Source organism: Salminus brasiliensis, chromosome 3 (assembly GCF_030463535.1).
Source record: "Salminus brasiliensis chromosome 3, fSalBra1.hap2, whole genome shotgun sequence".
Classification (NCBI taxonomy): domain Eukaryota; kingdom Metazoa; phylum Chordata; class Actinopteri; order Characiformes; family Bryconidae; genus Salminus; species Salminus brasiliensis.
Window position 1 is genome coordinate 36,787,108 of NC_132880.1, and position 18,639 is coordinate 36,805,746.

Genomic DNA, 18,639 nt, shown 5'->3' on the forward strand with positions numbered 1-18,639 from the left:
TATCTGCAGAGCGTGGTCTTCTTTCTGAGTCCAGAAGGGGCTTAACACAGAATTTCTAGGTTTTGGCTAACGTTGGGTCTCAGGCCTGTAGATGACGTTATTGCTGTGGAGTTACTGGACAAAGAACTTTGGAAGCAACTTTTTTGGATTCCTTGTAACCCAGCTGACTACCAGTGTAGATAGGCATTGTTATCTGGTTAAAAATAGGTCCTGACGTTGGGTGACCCAAATTCATGGTCAGGACAGTGTCAATGCGTTTAAATCTAACGTCAATTTGTTGGAGCTTGATGTCAACCCATTGTTGTATTTTGATTGATGTGACTTTGATTTCCAACCAAAATTCAATGTCTGCACAACATTGATTTTGACATCAACCTGATTTTCATTTTTAACTAAAATGTAATGCATGTCTGACATTAGAGTCCAAGGTCTTTGTGACATTAAAATTAATGCCAAGTGTTGGCTATTGCCAACCCTTCCTGTTCTCGGGTGGGTTCGTTTTTAGCCACCTCAAAACAGAGCAAGCATCCAAATAAGGAGCCTCTTTTCTGTTTTTTTTTTTTTTTTGTCACAATATACACTATATGGGCAAAAGTATTGGGACACCTGCTCATTTATTGTTTCTTCTGAAATCAAATCCTGCTTTTGTAGGAGTAACCATCTCTCCAGGGAAGGCGTTCTACTAGTATTCCAGAGCAATTATTATATGGAGTTGTGTGTGTGTGTGCGCGTGTGTGTGGAAAGTGGTAATATACTCATGAGCTACAGAGAAAATTAATGTGCGGCTCTGCTCTCATTGGACTGTCATAGTGTATGTTCTGTAATACAGCCTGGCATAATTACTTATTAGACTGACCGGCTCTCTTATTCTCTCTCCCTTTTTTCTCCATCTGTGCCTGTTTGGATGGATACACTTGCACATGTTTGTAGCCAACAGCCATGGTGCTATCAGCTGAGCAAACATGCAGCAGTGCTTACCCCAGGCCTATACACACACACACAAAGTGAATTGGAGAATTGTTGCCAATGGGATCCTCAGTCATTCCACCTCAGGCTGTTTCTGTGAAAGTTCTAAAGTGTTCAGGTAGCATCGCCGTCTTTTGCTCCACTCTGTTTCTGTAGTTTACTGCCGTCACAAGATCAGCATAAAATGTTTTTAGGATGGAAACTGGTAAAACTGAAGCAAAGCTTTCGTATTATGCACTGATCTATATTATTCATTAAATGTAGCACATTGTATATATTATTATGTATATATTATTTAAGATCTAAAGAATAAGGATCCATTAGATGAGGGCCAACTCTCAGTTTTGTGTGCATGAATCGTTCTAAAAACCTTGAGAAAGGAAATGAGAGCCATGACAGAGGTGACCATTAAAGACCAGACCAGTTAAGAGCAGTGAAGGCTGCTGTCCGTTTACTTCAAACTGCCTTTGGATTTACTTTTACTCACAGCTTTTTTTTTATTTTATTTTTTTTTTTAACTCCGCTTTTCACAATTGAAAGGCACTGGTGAACACTGAGGCTCTAACGTTCAATAAACTCTAAAAAGCTGTGAAGAAAGCGTAAGGTGACCTCTTTACAATTTCATTAACCATTGCTGTCACAATGAACGGACCAATAGAAATTCTCCAAAAATAACTTCAAATAAGATGTTTTTACATTTACTTCCATTAAAAGTTTTTTTTTTTTTTTTTCTCCTTCATCTGCAAAATTGCTATTTTGGAGATGCAATGTTTTTGCATGACAGGCACGATATTCACTGTTCAGCCATAACAGTAATGCTATCTCCTTGTTTCTACATTCACTGTCCATTTTATCAGCTCAATTTACTAGAAAGGAGCACCTTTTGTAGTTCTATAAGTACAGACTGTAGTCTATCTGTTGCTCTGCATACTCTGCATGTAAGCCTCCTTTCACCCTGTTTTTTCTTTTTCTAAATGGTCAGGACCCCACAGGACCACCACAGGGCAGGTTTTATTTGGTGGGTCATTCTCAGCACTGCAGTAACACTGACATGGTGGTCTTTTATCAGAGGTTACAGGACGCTGCCCACAGGATGCTGCTGGCCAGATATTTCTGTCTGGTAGACTATTCTCAGTCCAGCAGTGATGCGGAGTTGTTTAAAAACTCCAGCAGCACTGGTGTGTCTAATCCACTTGTACCAGCGTAACACACACTAACACACCACCACCAAGTCAGTGTCACTGCAGTGCTGAGAATGACCGCAACCAGTACCTGCTCTGTGAAAGGAGGTCAACAAAGTATGCAGAGAAACAGGTGGACTACAGTCTGTAATTATAGAACTACAGAGTGCTCCTGTATGGTAAGAGGAGCTGATAAAATGGACAGCGAGTGTTGTAGGTGATGTTAAGGTTACGATCATGTTGATGCTGATCAGTGTATGTAATAAACATCTACCCCTAAATGGTAATCCCCCATCCACCTAACTAAATGGTAATTGATCTTTGCAACTCTGCCCACTAATGTGCAATTTTGTAGCAAATGTTGCAAGACTGGACAAGCTTTATAGAATGCTGGCAGAAGTCCTACTGAACCTAATGAGAAACTGTAGCTCCCTGTAGCTCAAAATGACAACTGAATGGGTTGAAACTACAACGTTTGTTTAGGTTTCTCATAGAAGATGAACTAACCTGAGCTTACAGGTTAAACAGTGGACTAGCTGGACTTGTTGAAAACAGCTTTGAACACAGCCCAACAATCAGTATTAATTCTACTGATTTATCAAAGCAGTCCACCGATCAGTCTTCCCACAACATACAGCGCATCCTTAAAACAGGAACAAGGAATTTTCAGCCTGAATTTAAATGGTGTAAAAGTTACAGGACTCGCTCTGGGTGACTCATTACAGGTAGCCAGAGCTTAATGGCGAAAGGGGTTGTAACACAGGCTGTATTTTAATATTTTGACAAAGTACAGTTGTTTAAGTTGTGTGCTAAAATTTCTCATCAGGTATCATCATGCTTGTCCAACCTTGCAACCAGTGGTCGAATTTCACTTTACTTACTTTTTAAGCTTATTATTTCTCATTATGTATCTCCTTATAACATCATTAGAATTTGTATTTGTTTATACAGGACAACAAGACATTTCTGACAATGTTCCCATTACTTTACTCCAAAAGGGATGGGTAGGATTGGCCATACCTCCCAAAATCAAGCCCTGGGTTACGAAGTTATGACTGAACCATGAAAATACAGATGCGATAGATGTTTATTAGAATTTAAAGGTCCGTTTGTAGCATAATCAGTGCTAATAGTTGAGCAGAACGCATTAGCTTGTGCAGTCGTACATTACTTCATTACAGCTAATGAATTGAGTCTTGTCCAGACAGCGTTAATGACTGAGTGGACAGCAGCCTGTCTGAGCTCACTGGTTCCCCATGCAGGTTTTAGGTGGTGTAGCACCAGAGAGGAGGTGTTAGAGTTGGAGCTGGCAGAGGAATGTAGGTATTGGAAAACGAGTGGTTACTTGGGAAGGAGAGAAACGTTAAGGAGTTAAGGAGGCTTAAAAACAAAAACAGAGAACCGAGCGAAATGGAGATCCTTGCTCTCCATTCTCACTTCCTCAGTTCATACACAAGCTCATATTCAGCATGCTCTCTCCTCACAGTCGCTCGCTCACACCCGCACGCACACGCTACACACCCTTGTGGTAAGAACAGATGGCATTAGCATTTGCAGAAGGCACACAGACGAAAGGTGAGGAGAAATAAAGTTAGATGGAGGTTATTGTGCATGTGTTTAGCTCTCAGTCTAACAGCCTAAATAAGCATGGCATTCTGGAGATACTGTTTAACGCTTAGACGCTGGAAAATAACGAACAAGCAAACAGTTGCCACAGTTGAGGACACTGCAAGGATCTTGAATGCCAGCGATTTATGCACAAATAGAGGAATAGAGGCGGGAGGGAAAAGGAAATGAAACTTGAGATGACAGTGAATGGGAAGGAACAGTGATTAAGAAAAAAAAACGAAATCAAACAGAAAGCATCAAAACTCAAAAATAAGAAGCTGATGATCTCACGTTCAAAGTCAAGGAAAACTATTGGGCCATGCTCAAGTTCGGCGCAAGCCAGCACTTTCAGGAGATTCCCCATGAGCCCCCTGGAAGAGAGAGAAGGGAGAGGTGTGTGGGTGATGGAGGGGACAGGGAGATATGTGCGTGAGTGTGTGTGGTGTGGATGTGTGCGTGTGTGCCTGTGTGCGTGTGCAGAATGTGTGTGGAATCAGGGGGACGTACAGGGTGTAGGGTGTGGATGGAATGGTCTAGATAGTGTTGGTGAGAGCAGGAGAGCAGGGGCTTTTGGGGTGATGTCATGGTCAAACATTGACATCATGGTCACTCTTCTTCTTCTTCTTCTTCTTCTCCTCCTTCATCTCCTTCTTCTTGTGTCTTTCTGCTCCCTTCTGGTTCTAAATGAGCTTTTCTCCAAAAACACGTTTCTCCAAAACCACCCACAGAACCATCTCCAATCCATCACACTGCCAGTCACCATCCTCGTATCTGTGCTTTCCACACCGTCTCCAACCTCAGCACATCCACCCTGATCTCTTACACACACACACACAAATACACACACAGTGACGCACCACAAACACACCACACAGCAGCAGACACTTACTTTCGAAGTCCAGAAAAAAATGTGGACAGTTCTCTAAATCCTTGCCAAGGACCTTAATGAGGTTCCCCATGGCCGGCAAACCTGGGCAAGGGAGACAACAGATGCATACAGTACAAAATGCAACATAACCCAGGTGGTTAATCTGTCTGTATCTGGACATAAGCAGAGGAGACAAAAGACAGGCATAGTACATCCCAGGTGGTTCTGTAGATTCTCAAAAAGAATGGTGCCACTATTTGGAGCGATGCTACACATTAATGTTGACTAGGAAAACTTTGGATGGGTGGTTTTTGCAGCATCACTGTTCCGAAAAACCTTTTTAACTGTACATCCAAGCAAAGAATATTTAGTTTTTTGTGCATTGGTGCAGCTTTGAGCGGCTTTTGTCATGGAAAAATTCAATTCAAAAAGCTAAATCTGAACTAGAATGGAAGTTAAGTTTTAAACACTTAGTCTTTCAGTTTGTTTAGTCATATCTTGATTTTAGTGCCTAGTCCCATCAGATTCCAAAACAGCAGATCTAATTAAGAATAACAGATGAAGTTCATCTAGCACCCATCTAATATGCACTGATGTCTTTAGCTAAACAGTTGCAATTGAACTTATTCAACCCCCAGTTGGGCTTATAAGCAAAAATCTAAACAATTTAAGTATCTCAACACAACTAATATAAGTAGTACTTCAACACAAAATCACCAGCTGCAAACATGATGCATGGCAGCCTTCCCGGGGAATCTTCATTCATCTTCATACGCAATGGCCTAGAGGCCGAAGATCACTGATGATCTTGGGTTTGTGTGCTGCAACCGCCTTCTTTAAATCCCCCTTCAAATTTTCTAAAACCAAACCTTGGTGGACTTTAAGGTATGTTTGGGATAATTATTCTGTTGGAAGGTCCAATGATGCCCAAGCGTCAGGTTCCTTACAGAAGCGTAAGCCACAGTGGAAGCCACTGCACCTGAGGAATGGGCTACGATTGTGTAGGATCGCTGCCAGAAGCTGGGGCCTGGATATGCTTCAGGTTTACAGCTGGTCATAACAGCAAAAGGGTGATCTACTAAGTACTGAAGACGCTTGTCATGAAGGGGTTGAATAATTCAGACACTGCAGAAAGTATTTAAAGTGGCATTCTGTGTTGAATGTGGAGAAACCACTTGTTATGTAAATTGTGTTGAGCTATTTAAATACTTATACAGTACAACAAAATTCTTCTCCTCGCATAATAATCAAGTTATGGAGACCTGCTGTTTAAACACTATGAGAAAACCTTTTGTTAAAACATGTGCATCTTTGTGCTGCATTTAGTTCTGTTTTAGCTGTTACGCTGTTTCTTGGGAAATTTGAGCTTCAAATTTGAGGTGTTACTAACTGCTGCTGGTAAATTTCCCTGTAAAAAGCCACGATAGTGCATATATTCAGCTGATGAAAGCGGTATACTTAGAAGGCTGATTTTGATATGTTTGGATTGAGCGTTAAGTCAAACATTTCAAGCGAAGATGAACTGGTCTCTCTTGAGAGGAGCTTCAGAGTACATTCATGCAAATTTCAACACTGAGTATTTTAAAGCAGCTTTGACTTTGGCTTGACCAGTCACAGAGTACAAAACAGTTACAGATTGAGGAGAGATGCAGCTCTGCTTTGTCATCTTGCCCTTGCTTTTGACCGTGGTTTAGAGTTATTGCTACATTTGATACCACTTTTATATTGAGTTTCTACCAGTTTTCCCCCATTGTTTATTGGTTGCTGTATCTAAGCAAACAATACTTCTGCTTCTTTAGTTAGACTCTGGGGCTCCGTTTCAGAGATTTGTGGTGCATCCTGACACCTGTACAGGTGCTGAGCATTGGTCATTAATATGCATAAACTCATTAACATGTGAATTTTGATTGGTCATTATTGAGGTTATGCCAAAATACTGCAGTGTTTAAGAGAGAGCAGCACACTGAGAACCGTCACCATAAATTTATGCACAGAACTCCATTATTGTGCCATACATTTTGTACAGTGTAGTGCCATAACCACTGCATTTCACTGTCCACCTTGGAGGGCACTTCAAAATAAGGATGGAGCACAAGATTATGATTAAAATGGAATGAAAATGAAATACTTGCTTACTGAAACTTCAGAATTTATGTACAGCTGAATTCACAGCCTGCAAAAAGGCCATTTTCCCAGAAATTTCCCTGAGTTTTACTGATTTTCTTTCAGTAGATTATTAAAATTAAATGTGCTTCATATGGTTCTTTGAATGATGCCATAGAAGAACCACTTTTGGTTTCATCATTTTTTTAAAGCATGGTTCCTCTATGGCATCACACAAAGAACCATTTGTAATGTGAGGAAAATGAATAGGTAATAATCTGGACCTGGACCTATAACCGACTAACAGTATTTATTTTGTCCTTTTCTAGCATTTAGGTACAGGTTTAGTGTCCCAAGAAACTCAAAGACCAATGTCATGCATGGTACATATCACATGTGGCACTACTCAGCCAATCAGATCTGTGCATTATGATGAGTGCTGTAAAGAGATGAGAAACAACGTCTGGAAAAGAAATCTCAATTTGCTAAAATTCAAGCTTTTAATGAAGAATAGGCTTACACCAGCAGCTTGAAACCAGTCTCCCATGTTCAAGGCTGTGACGATTATTAAAAGATGATTTATTTATAATCAGTTCAGTTCAGTGTAAAAAAATGACTAAATATTGTAAAATTATATAGAATTGTAATTGTACTCATATATTTAATTGCTAATTACATAAAGTGTTAATATAGCTACTAGGCTACCTTAATTTACAGGATATGGCACGGAATCATAATGCTGTAATCTTTAGGCTGTACAATTTTCTTCCATCATAGTAACAATTAAAATGCAATTAAAGAAATACTTTTGTCACTGACTGCAGTGTTTGTTACTATGCATTAGTTTCTATGTAAATTTGAAATTAATTGCTTTTTTTGTTGGTTTAGGCAGGAAAATCATGGTACATTTAGCCACCAAAACACATTTTACTTTTCACCTTGTGTAAGAAAGCAGGCCTTTCAGCACATGGAAACCTCAGGGGACTCGAGATGATGGCAGATATCAGCCAGTGTTCCCAGTTGACTTTGTTAATGTAATCAAAACCTATTACGCTCTTTCTCAAGAGACAGGGAGTGTACATATTAGCATTAGCATAATGCATGTACAGTAATAGTGTTTATAGGCTTCAGTAGCGCAGGGGATTTAACGCTTTATCCTCCTGCTGCAGAGTAACCAAAGGAAAGACATCAATGCTGAAAATAAGCATTAAACATCTATGTAAAACAGACAGTAGTCTTTTATCAAATGTGATCTGAAATGGTTGTTAGCCTCATGCTAGCATCAAATGGTGTTGCAGTGTGTGTGGTTAAGCTCTAGTTCTCACACACACACACACACTCACATATAAATGAACAGTGCAGAGATGGCTCGCCCCAGCCTGTTTATCACAGCCTGTCTCCTGGCAACTACCAGTAGAGCTCTGTTTCCATGGCTGGGCCGCTCAGCTATCCCTCCCTCATCCCTCCTCCCTCCATCTCTGGATGGCTTGGACTTTCATCAGCTATAAGCCTCTTCGTCTTTCCGTACACTTATTAGAGCTGGTCAGAGTGCACCTGCTAAGAGCTGCGGTCCACCTTCCTGCTGCCAAATGACTTCCATGCCTATTAAATTACAGACCTGGTGTTTTGGACGGCAAAGCAATTGTTTTGCTTCCTGTATAAAAAAAGCAGCATGTCCTTCACCACAGCAGAAGAAGCAGATGTTAAAACTGCTGTCAGTGTCCCTACACTTTTACAAACAGAAGTGCCAAAATAAATTGGAATTTGAATTCTCTTTTTTGGGGGGGGGGGACTACAAGAACCACTTTTAGTCCCCTAAAGAACCCTTCAGTGGATGGTTCTGTGGAAGACAGTTAAAAGAATGAAGAAGCTAAGGCTTCTTCAGGCCCCTTTAAGGACAGATCAGTGGCTAGTCCTTTGAAAGACAGTTAAGGTCCCCTAAAGAAAATGTTAATAGTGCATTAAAGGCAGTTAAATAACTGAAGAACCTTCCTAAGCTAAGGCCTCTTCAGGCTCTCAGGTCCCTTGAAGAACCTTGAAAAGCTTTCAGTGGATGGATCTTTGAAAAAACAACAGTTGAAGAGAATGAAAAAGCTAAAGTTTCTTTAGGGCCCCCCCCCCCAAGAACCTTTTAGTGGACGGTTCATTGCAAGACAGTTGAAAGCCTGACGTAAGGTAGAAGTTCTATAGCAATATTTTTTAGTCCTTGATCCATCCATTCAAGCCAGGAGCCTACATTTACAGTATAGCTCTAACTGTGTGCAACCCCCCCCCCCCATGCCCCCACATACACACATTCCCCTGTTTCTTAACAGATATCAGTGCACATATCAATATGCGTTATGCATGTACAGTATTAGTCTTTAGTAGCACATGGGACAATGCCATCTGTGGTCATTTGCTTTTACCTACCAGCCAAATATTCTGATTTCCTTCTCCCACCTTTCTTTGTTGTCCTTCCTCTCCCCTCTCTAGTTTATGGCAGTGATGAGCCTCTTCCTCCTCTGGAGGTATTCCTCAGTTCAGCAGTGCTAATGCAGTCTGCAGCATTCAGGCTTGCACTGCGCAGTTCTACACACACTGCAAGCCTCTCCGCACCCAACATCTCACTGTTCTTTTCGCACTTCTCGTTTTCTGACTGCTATTTAGAGCCACATTGTGTGAGTGCGTGTGTGTGTGTGTGCGTGTGTGCATGTGCAAGTGTGCATGAGTTAATGTGTGCATGAGAATGTGCTTTTGTTTTTCATAAAATTTTAGGTTATAACTGTACTGACAGGGCTGTCAAAAAGGTTATTTTCAAACAGAGGTTATTATTAATGTTCTCTAATAATGGTGGAGAACACTGATGGGCTTTAGTGCAAACTAGTCATACAGATGTTGTTATTGTCATCTTGATTTTTTTTTCTTTGAACAGAATTTGAATGTTCACATTGGGTTAAAATGTCATGAGGAATGGCCCAATAGAAATGCTGACTTCTCTTTTATATAAGAGAATAAATTCTCTTTTACATTGAGCTCATGTTTTTCATTGGAAGTCACTTTGATTTTTTCCTTCTCCTGTAAAATTGGCCTTTTAGAGCTGCAAAGTTTTTAAGCAAAAGCAATTTAAAATATATAAAATATAACCTATTTGCACACACATACACTTTATGGACAAAAGTAATGGGACACCTGCTCAATCGTTGTCTCTTTCAAAACATCTACTGTATTGTGCTGTAAGGATTTGTTTGCATTAAGCGACAAGAGCAGTAGTGAGGTCAGGAGGTCTGATGAACACCACCCCACCCCATCCCTAATTCCTTAACTCATCCCAAAAGTATTGGATGGAGCACCATCATTCCAGAGAACACATTTTCACTCCTCCACAGATCAGTGCTGGGGAGGCTTTATACCCCTCCAACCCACACCTGGCATTAGGCATGGTGCCAACAGGTTTAGGTTTATCTGCTTCAGAGAGTCCTATTCTATTGGCAATTGGCCTGTTTGAGCTATTCAGTACATTTCAGTTGTAGTTTCACAACAAATAAATATAAATATAAGAAATAAATATAAATGATGTCTAAAATGTGCAGAATGTGTTTATCTGTAGATTTTGCTAACTTATTTTCAACAATAAAATAAGACACGGACATAAAAATGACATAAAAGTCTAGCGTTTACATGACTGTATAAAGTGGGGTCCAAATGTCTAAGATAGTACTGAAGATTTGTTTTTATCTGGAAAGCCACCAAATGTTTGTTTTTAAATAATTTTTAACATTTAAAACATAAAATTAGGGGAAAATGCAAGGGTTAAATGCAAGCAAATGTACGACACTGACCAAGTTAAAGCTCTTAGGACAGAAAGGTCAGATGCAGAAGAAGGTAGTTTGCAGAAACTTGAGCAAGGGGACACACTCCATTCACAGCAAAATATCAAACTTCCTACTGAGGTTGCTGTGCCAATAATAACAGTTGTAATGTAATGCAAAATAGCAGTAAATGCAAATTATCAGCTTTTTTATTAGCCGTTTCTGGCTGTTAGATCCTAAATCATATAGGATGTATGCAGGTGCCCACATCCTGTAATAATGTATCCGTGTAGGTGTGTGTTTGTTTCTGCCTGTGACATCTCTGTGGTCCTGTGTGAGAGGAAGGGGGTATACGTTTTAAACTAGGCTGGGTTAACTGTGTGAACTCTAACTGCAGCTTCCTGTGGATTAAAAAAAAGGCTTCCGAGCTGAATTTGGTGTTACATGGCCATCGATTCTGCTTCCGCAAAGAAAAACCCTGCTGAAAAGCCCCTGACTTTTTGTTCCTTTTTTGTCTTTAGTGGCTGCTGTTTTTTTTTTCTTGTCCTTCATAGATTTCTTTTATGTCCTCAGGTGCAAACAAAAAGCTAGGACAGAAAAATCGTTAATTGCGATCATGTAGCACAAAGTAATGCAGTCTGAGGTCTGCGTGGTGAGGTGAAGTGCAAAGCTAAAAGAAGGCTGTTGATCGTAATGAGGAAGTCAGGCTGGCAGGCACGGCTTTGCCTCGCCACTGAGGGTTTGGAGACTTACTGCCTTCCTACTGTCTGGGTCTGAAACTAGAGCAAAGGCCTGCCTTTGCACAACCCCTTCACTCTCAGCTAGGCTGGCTGGGGTTTGCACACTGGTGCGTTGCATAACTTTAAATATTTTGTGAATAAATAGCAAGGAATATGCTCTGTATTGGGCTGTGTTACTGCAGTGTTGTGTCTTGTGCAACTGTATAGCATTTTTCCATAGAAAGTCACATTGCTGCCATGTTAACACCTTGGAACTTTTACAGAATGTGGAAGAATGGGTAAATAGAAATGGTCCAAAAATGCCTTTACTTAATGGCCAAGAATGTGAAGCACACCTCTACAATCTCTTATTCAGAGAGACTTGTAGTCGAATAATTTAATGTCTTTTATTTTTAAAATACAAAACCGCACAAACCCTTTAATTCAGCACGTAACAATTAGCTGCTGTGAGGATAGAGAATAGAGTGTATTCACTGTTATATTTATTTGTAATGAGCCATGAGTTTATTAGTCACTACCTGTGTTAGAGGTGTTGAAATCAATGGCTGCAGCTGACCAATATTACTGAAGTTTTACTTTACTCAGATCTCTAAATGACAATACCTTATCTTCTTAATTTCGTATGTAAAGTATGTCATGCAAACAGTTCAGTGCGTTATACAGATTTACAGTGTTTACATAACATCTTCCCCTTTACGTATAAGAATTTTCTCCATTTTGGAAAAGCACTTCCAGCATTAGCTTAGGCAGCACAGCGTTTTTTGTTACCCACAGTAACACAGAGCACTGACCAGCTTTGTCCATGTTGCGTGATGGAGATAGGGGTGGACTAATGGGGCCCTGAAGAGTGTCTCATACAGACTGACGAGGTTAGTGTAAACACAGAAAAGGTTTCCTCCCCTAACACACATGTGCTGATGCCTTTGTTAAAATATCTCAAATCTGACCTCTTTTTTTTATTACTGTTCTAGTTTTGAATTGGTAATAAAATTGACTAATGCCTAAACACCTTTCTTTTTCTTCTCTATTTTACTATTTATGACATACAAGCAATAATAAGCTAAACTGGTCAGTAAATCTACTTGATCATACAACGCCCTACCTGAATATAAACTGTTCTATTTATCTGAGCAAAACTGTTTCTTTCTATTTTGTTCTAAAGGCCTCCAGTCATTTTGTCCCCTCACTTCTTGTGCCATATGGCAGCATTACAGAAGGGTGCAGAGGCCACAGCTGGGCCGTTTGGAGCTCATACCTTTGCTTGCACTTTTCCTCAAAGAGCACTTCACTGCATCCACTGGGGGCCCGTCTGCTCCTCTGCCACTATCACAGCATCAGCATCCACCACCTGAGAAAGAAAAAGAATCAGGTGTTAAGCTTGTGCTTTTCAGAGGTGATTGGAAAAAGACAGTGAGTGCACAAAAAAGAAAGCTCAGTTTAGTGGCAGCTCTCTCTGTGACTGTGTCTGCCGTAGTAAAGACCGTTGTTGACCAGTTTGAAAAGTTTGTCTTGTGTTAGACTGGAGCAGGTTAGACACACTTACACACAAACACACACAGATGTAGAGGTTTATTGTAAGCAGAGTATCTTTAAGGTGGTATTCAGTGGATTTTAAGGGTTCTGTAGTGAAGGGTTTTTAAGGGTTCTTTGGGAAAGACAGTGGTTTTAAATAGAACCATCACTACGCAAAAAGCCCATCCTCCTCCTCCTCCCAATCTAATGTTCTAGAAACTTCATCCCTACCTTGTTTGTGTGTTTACTGTGGCATTTTCACAACACACTACCACCCAGTGACCTCTCTTTAGATCTAGTCATCAGAGAGGCCTCAAAGCAGAAGCCACCTGAACTCCAGCCCAGCACTCTGAGCTCGGAGTCCTGCCCACCTCTTGTATTCCTGTAATGTAAAATGCTGATGGCATGATGTTACGAGACAAAGTGCCCTTGTTGACACTACAGAGAACTCTTATTTAGACTATACTTCTCAAAATCATTTCATTTTTAATACAAGAACGTTTGATTATGAACGGACCAGTAGAAACACCCCAATTTTACTGCTTTAGTGTATATTCATATATTCACGTCCTCATAAATATAAAAAATGAAAGTGAAAAAACGTTTTATCATTGGGCACTTTAGAGGAAAGTTACACTATGCTATATATAGTGAGACGCAGTGTTGAATAAGTGGTAACAAGTGAAAGCTTTTAGTTCTTATTTGTGAAGTGCCAGTCATTGCATTTGCTGTAAAATTGAAAGGCCACTTGGTGACTTCTCAATTAACCAAATTATACTGGACTGGAGCCCAGCATGACTTTGAATAATAGAGAAACAGAGTCGGTGGGAAGTAGTTTAGAGGTTTTAAGTTTGCTGGCTCTTTCTATAAGGATAACACTTAAAACTTTGTGGACAGTATGCCATTGTAATTATTGACACTGTTCATCTTGCTTTTGCATCATGCAGAATCACACAAAAGCATAGGGCCTCCAATGAGTTTCCTATGAGCCCTGTAGACTGTCTGCAGTTCCTGTTGATTATCATCTATAATTCCAGCAGGGAATTAATTATACAATGAAGGAACAGAAAAAAACTCCAGACTCGTTCCAAGCAGATTCTTTCCATTTATGGCATTAGATTGACGCTCCTACCCAGAGTACAGAGTATAGAGACTTCACCTTACTATAGGGAACTTAAGGAACTGGGAGCTGAATGATCGGGATGGTAAATTAGACTGAATTATAAGAAATCAATCACACTATAAAACAATCATTTTGAAAAAAAAAGGTCAGATTGTAATTCAGTAATAACTAGCAGCACAAATATCTTATATCATATTGACTGATACTTAGTATTAAGTGACTCTGATTGGCTTGGGGAGGGGACTAAATAACTGGATTGGGACATTTCTACTGATATTCTGATATAATATGATGGGCTTACCCAGTTTGTAGCATTGCATTAGATCACAGTGTGCAGTAAATATGGCGGAAGTTTCAAACTGCTCCATATATGGAAGCAATACTGCAAAACATCCTGTTTTGGAAGAACTGTGTTTATGATGTTACTAAAACCAACACATTTACAGCTGTCCGTCTCTTCAGCTGTTTAGCTCCACCCATTCACACTGAATTAATGAGGCTGATCGTTTCAGCCTGGGCTGCTTTTTTGAATGAGGCACAATACAGGGCGACCAATCAGAGCAGAGGGCATTTTAAAGGCGCAGTAAAACAAACAGCCTGTTTAATATAGGGATAAAGAGAGAGAAAGGCTATTAAAAAATTAATTACTGTTCAATATCTGGTTTGGTACATAAAACCACTCTAAGATTACAGGGATAACAAAATCAAGAAAAATATAAGATGGTGGCCAAATTGGTATCATCTTTATGGTACACAATGCCAAGTCTGTTTATTGTTTCTTGCAAATATCTGCACATATGTACACTTCTATTTATGTTGTCCCAGTAATAGAAAAACTGTATTACTCTATTTCTATTTTTTGTTTTGATTTACATCGGCTGTCCTTCATATTTGGAATGGAAATGATCCAACAGATTTGGTCTGATCTATTAGTGTTGATATGACAGTGATGCAATTCTGACTTTGTGTCATCAGGGAAATGAATGAATCATAATGTCTTTTCTAAGACTTCAGACATTCATAGAATCATTAACTTGTGAGAGACTTTTATTGTCCAGCAGTGTTTTAAAACACACAACTCCCCCAACTACAAGACAAAGAGGCGATTAACCCCTAGTAGGGCACTGGGGTGTATTTCATGGAGAGGTCACAGGTCGATTCATCTCATGAGTGCATGTGCCACCAGAGTCTATAAATCAGCTGTCACATTCAATAAAAACACACACACACACACACACACACACACACACACACACACACACACACACACACACACACACACACACACACACACACACACACACACCCTCTAAATAAGCAGGAGCAGCAGCCAGTGAGCTCTATACATAATACAGCAGTGTCCAGCCCATAAATCTAATACGTAAATCTAATACAAATACGTGCACCTTTATCCTTTATCCTAAGGCTAGGCTTGCTGCTGTGGCTTCTGACCTGCCTGTTGGCCTGATGATCTGCACTGCTTGGGCCCACAGCATTCACACCACAGCTCTACATGAGCTGTAGCACTGACATGATCCATTGTAACTACAGCAGGAGTGACAGAACCAGAGCAATGTGTTTTGAGGCGACAGGGGTGGGAGGGAGTGGGGTGCTCCTATTAATGTTTCTCCATACACATACCCGTCACAGGCGTTTTTCAGATGCCAGGGCATAGGGAGTTCAAGTCAGATGCATTGAAGTGTATTGACGGCTCGTATCGTTAACAGATTTCAAGGGTCAAACAGGGACATCAGAGGTCACAAGGGATGTTTTTGCGGATGTGTGTAGGGCACAGATCAAATGCTGTGGGACTTGCCTAACCCTTTAATGCCAGAGCCATTTCTGCCTATTGATATTCTATGCATTTTTTTAATAACATGGTTTCTTAATGCAGTTGTCAAGTATTTTGGTGTGTAAAGAAAATATTTATACAGGAAATATATATTTTTATATGTTGTTTGTCCTGTACCTATTGTTTGTCCTACACACCTATTAATAAAAGTTCTGGCCTTTCTTTCAGTCCCATTTCCACAGGTACATTAAAATTAAGCACCTAGCCATGCAGCCTTTACACACAGTAGTGAAAGAATGGGTCGTTCTTAAGAGCTCACTGAATTCTAGTGTAAGCTATTTACACTAGCTATTTCACCATCAACTATTAAGTGGTATTTTTGACCAATGGAATGGAATGTTACATATAGAGGCCCACAGTGCAGAAAAGTCACCAACGCTCTGCTGACTCAATATCTACAGAGAAAAAGCTCCTGCAGATGTCGCAATACATTTGTCTGTATAGCGTATGGTTTAGTTGTGCCAATAATGCGTCCCTTAAGAATTATTCCTATAAAAGTCCTTACTAGAACCTTTACATTATGAGTTTCTTGGGCATCTACACTTGCCAACTACTTGAGTGCAGGTCTCTGATCTGCCAATGGTACATTAGGTAAGATTAGGTTCATAGAACCAAAAATGATTTCATTAAATTTCATGGTAGAGATGTGAACAGATTGATGATCATGACACAGCAAGGCCGACAACTCCTCAGTGAACTATCGTCTCTGATATTGATACTCCAACCACACTCTTCATGTGGTCGTTCCAATAATGTTGAATCAAAGAGGGAATGCACTATTTCTGACTATACTGACCGACTCTCTAAAACATGCTGCTCTGGGCATTTATTCTTGCTGCCAGAGCTGCTATCTCCTTGTCTTTGATTTAAACACCATAATGTCATGGTCAGAACAGTCCAGCCTGGATAGAGACTTGGATAGAGGTTATATAAACCTCATGATGACGATGTTTATGTCTTAACTAAAAGAAGTCCAGGGTCTGTGGATGACTATTTGTGGAAAGGTGCTCATCACAGTGGCAGCAGTGAGGCTAGGGCTAATTCTCTAAAGCACACTTTAGTGCTGAGCAATATATAATTGCCTTCCAGTCTAGGCTTGTTCAGTGTACTATTACTGCAGCACAAGTCTCTATTTCAGTCGCCGTGAGTTCCGCAGTGTCTGGATTAGCTACAAGCTCAGTATAAAATTCAGTGCAGCGAGTCTGGTGGCCTGCACCAGCAAGGCCAACAACCAATCAAAAGAAAAAAAAGCATGACCAAAGTAAAGCCCCTGCATTATGTGGTTGGTCTGTGGTTACTTGATTATTTGACTGGTTTGAATTTAAATGAGATCCTCCCACCACTTACTTATAGAGTCTCATAATGGAATATATGACCTATAAAGGTCTGATCTATCTATCTTTCTTTCGGCGTCTCTTTGTCTCTCTTTCTTTCTGTGTGTCTGTTTGCTCTGTAACAGCAGTTATTCATATAAACTGTTATATATCACTGTTGTGCAGTTGTCAGTATCTCTCATTGACTGGATCAGAATGAAATCAACTGACCTGACTGAACTTGTTGATCATCACACTGATAGAATATGTGATATTATTGATCAACTGGGTCATTTATTAACCCTTTAATCTCTTGGATTATTAATCTCAGGATTATCAATCAGCATATTTGAATTATTTTAAAGAGATTATGAAAACTGTGCTTGTAGTCATAAACTTACAAACTAACATTTTATTGATATAGTGCTTTTTACGACAAATGTCACAAAGCAGCTTTACAAAGATCAAGGTCCAGGCCTCTTTTGAGCAAGCTAGTGGCAACAGTGGCGAGGAAAAACTCCCTCGGGTCGATAGGAAGAAAGCTTGAGAGGAACAAAGACCCAAAAGAGCAACCCATCCTCCTCAGGTCGACGCTGGGTAATATTAAAAAGCAAAATAGGAATAAAGACAACAATAAAACTAAACTGAATTAAGAAAAATGGTTTATATATACACACATGATGCTGGTCCTGTAGATCCCAGCTTGTCCACAAATGCCTGTTCTTTAGTAGCTCAAGTGACTCAAAGCATAAATCGCACTTCCTGACTATAAGGGGAGCCCAGGAGCAACAACTGCCAATTCTTGCATAATGCTGCTTTAAAGTTCTTTGTGCAGAGTTTGTGGAGTTTCTTTAAATCTAAAGGTTCTCATTTGCAAAGTAACTGAATGTTCCCAAACCTTCAGGGACTTCAGGGACACCAGGACAGTCCAGAACACATGGGGATAGAGCAAAAACGTGGACATGTGGGCATTGTGCAAGGAACCCTGTTTTTAATAGTGTAGAGTTTAAGAACCGGATTGATGTATTAACTAGTTGTAATATTGATTAATTAAAGTACTATTAATATAATGTATCAAACTCAAAAGAAACATCTGATCTTCATCTTGACCTTCATCAATTTTATGTGCAGTCTGACATGCATCCATCAATCCACTTGCCTTCATCAGTTGCATTCCCTTCCAAATTAAAGTAAAGCGTTGATGCAAAGTGTTACCTTAGAACAACATATCAAAGAGAGAATTACAATAATTAAAACGCCCAGAAAATTAGCAAATAGCACAACAGCAAATGCATAAAGCCCACTCTCCTCTTTCTGCAGGACAGGACAATGCTGGTTATTCTTTCTCCTCTATCCATCCTTCTCACTGTCTGCCGTGAGAAGAGCACATCTGCACTGTTGTTATAGTACGGTTGATGGCTCTGTGGACAGAACGTTAGCTTAGCTTAGCATAGAGGGCAGCTGGAAGGAGACTGATACTGACAAAGAGCTTGTCTGTGGAGCTGATGGGAGGTGGCAATGTCAGGGCTAGGCTGATCCAGGCTTTTCAGTCTGACTGGTAATGTGATGCTACAGCTAACGG

At 40.1% G+C, this 18,639-nt stretch overlaps 1 protein-coding gene across 5 annotated transcripts in view; it reads right to left on the bottom strand.

Moving 5' to 3' along the window:
- Positions 1 to 18,639, bottom strand: part of fam49al (family with sequence similarity 49 member A, like) — a 41,429-nt gene that overhangs the window by 6,945 nt on the left and 15,845 nt on the right. Inside the window, exons 2-3 of one of the 5 annotated variants that reach the window (XM_072676039.1) lie at positions 12,513 to 12,605; positions 4,047 to 4,126 (exon numbers count right to left, since the gene is read on the bottom strand). In XM_072676039.1, coding sequence (XP_072532140.1) covers positions 4,047 to 4,119 — 73 coding nt within the window. In that variant the 5' untranslated portion in view covers positions 4,120 to 4,126; positions 12,513 to 12,605. The other 4 variants (XM_072676042.1, XM_072676041.1, XM_072676044.1 and 1 more) reach the window with 4 other exon arrangements.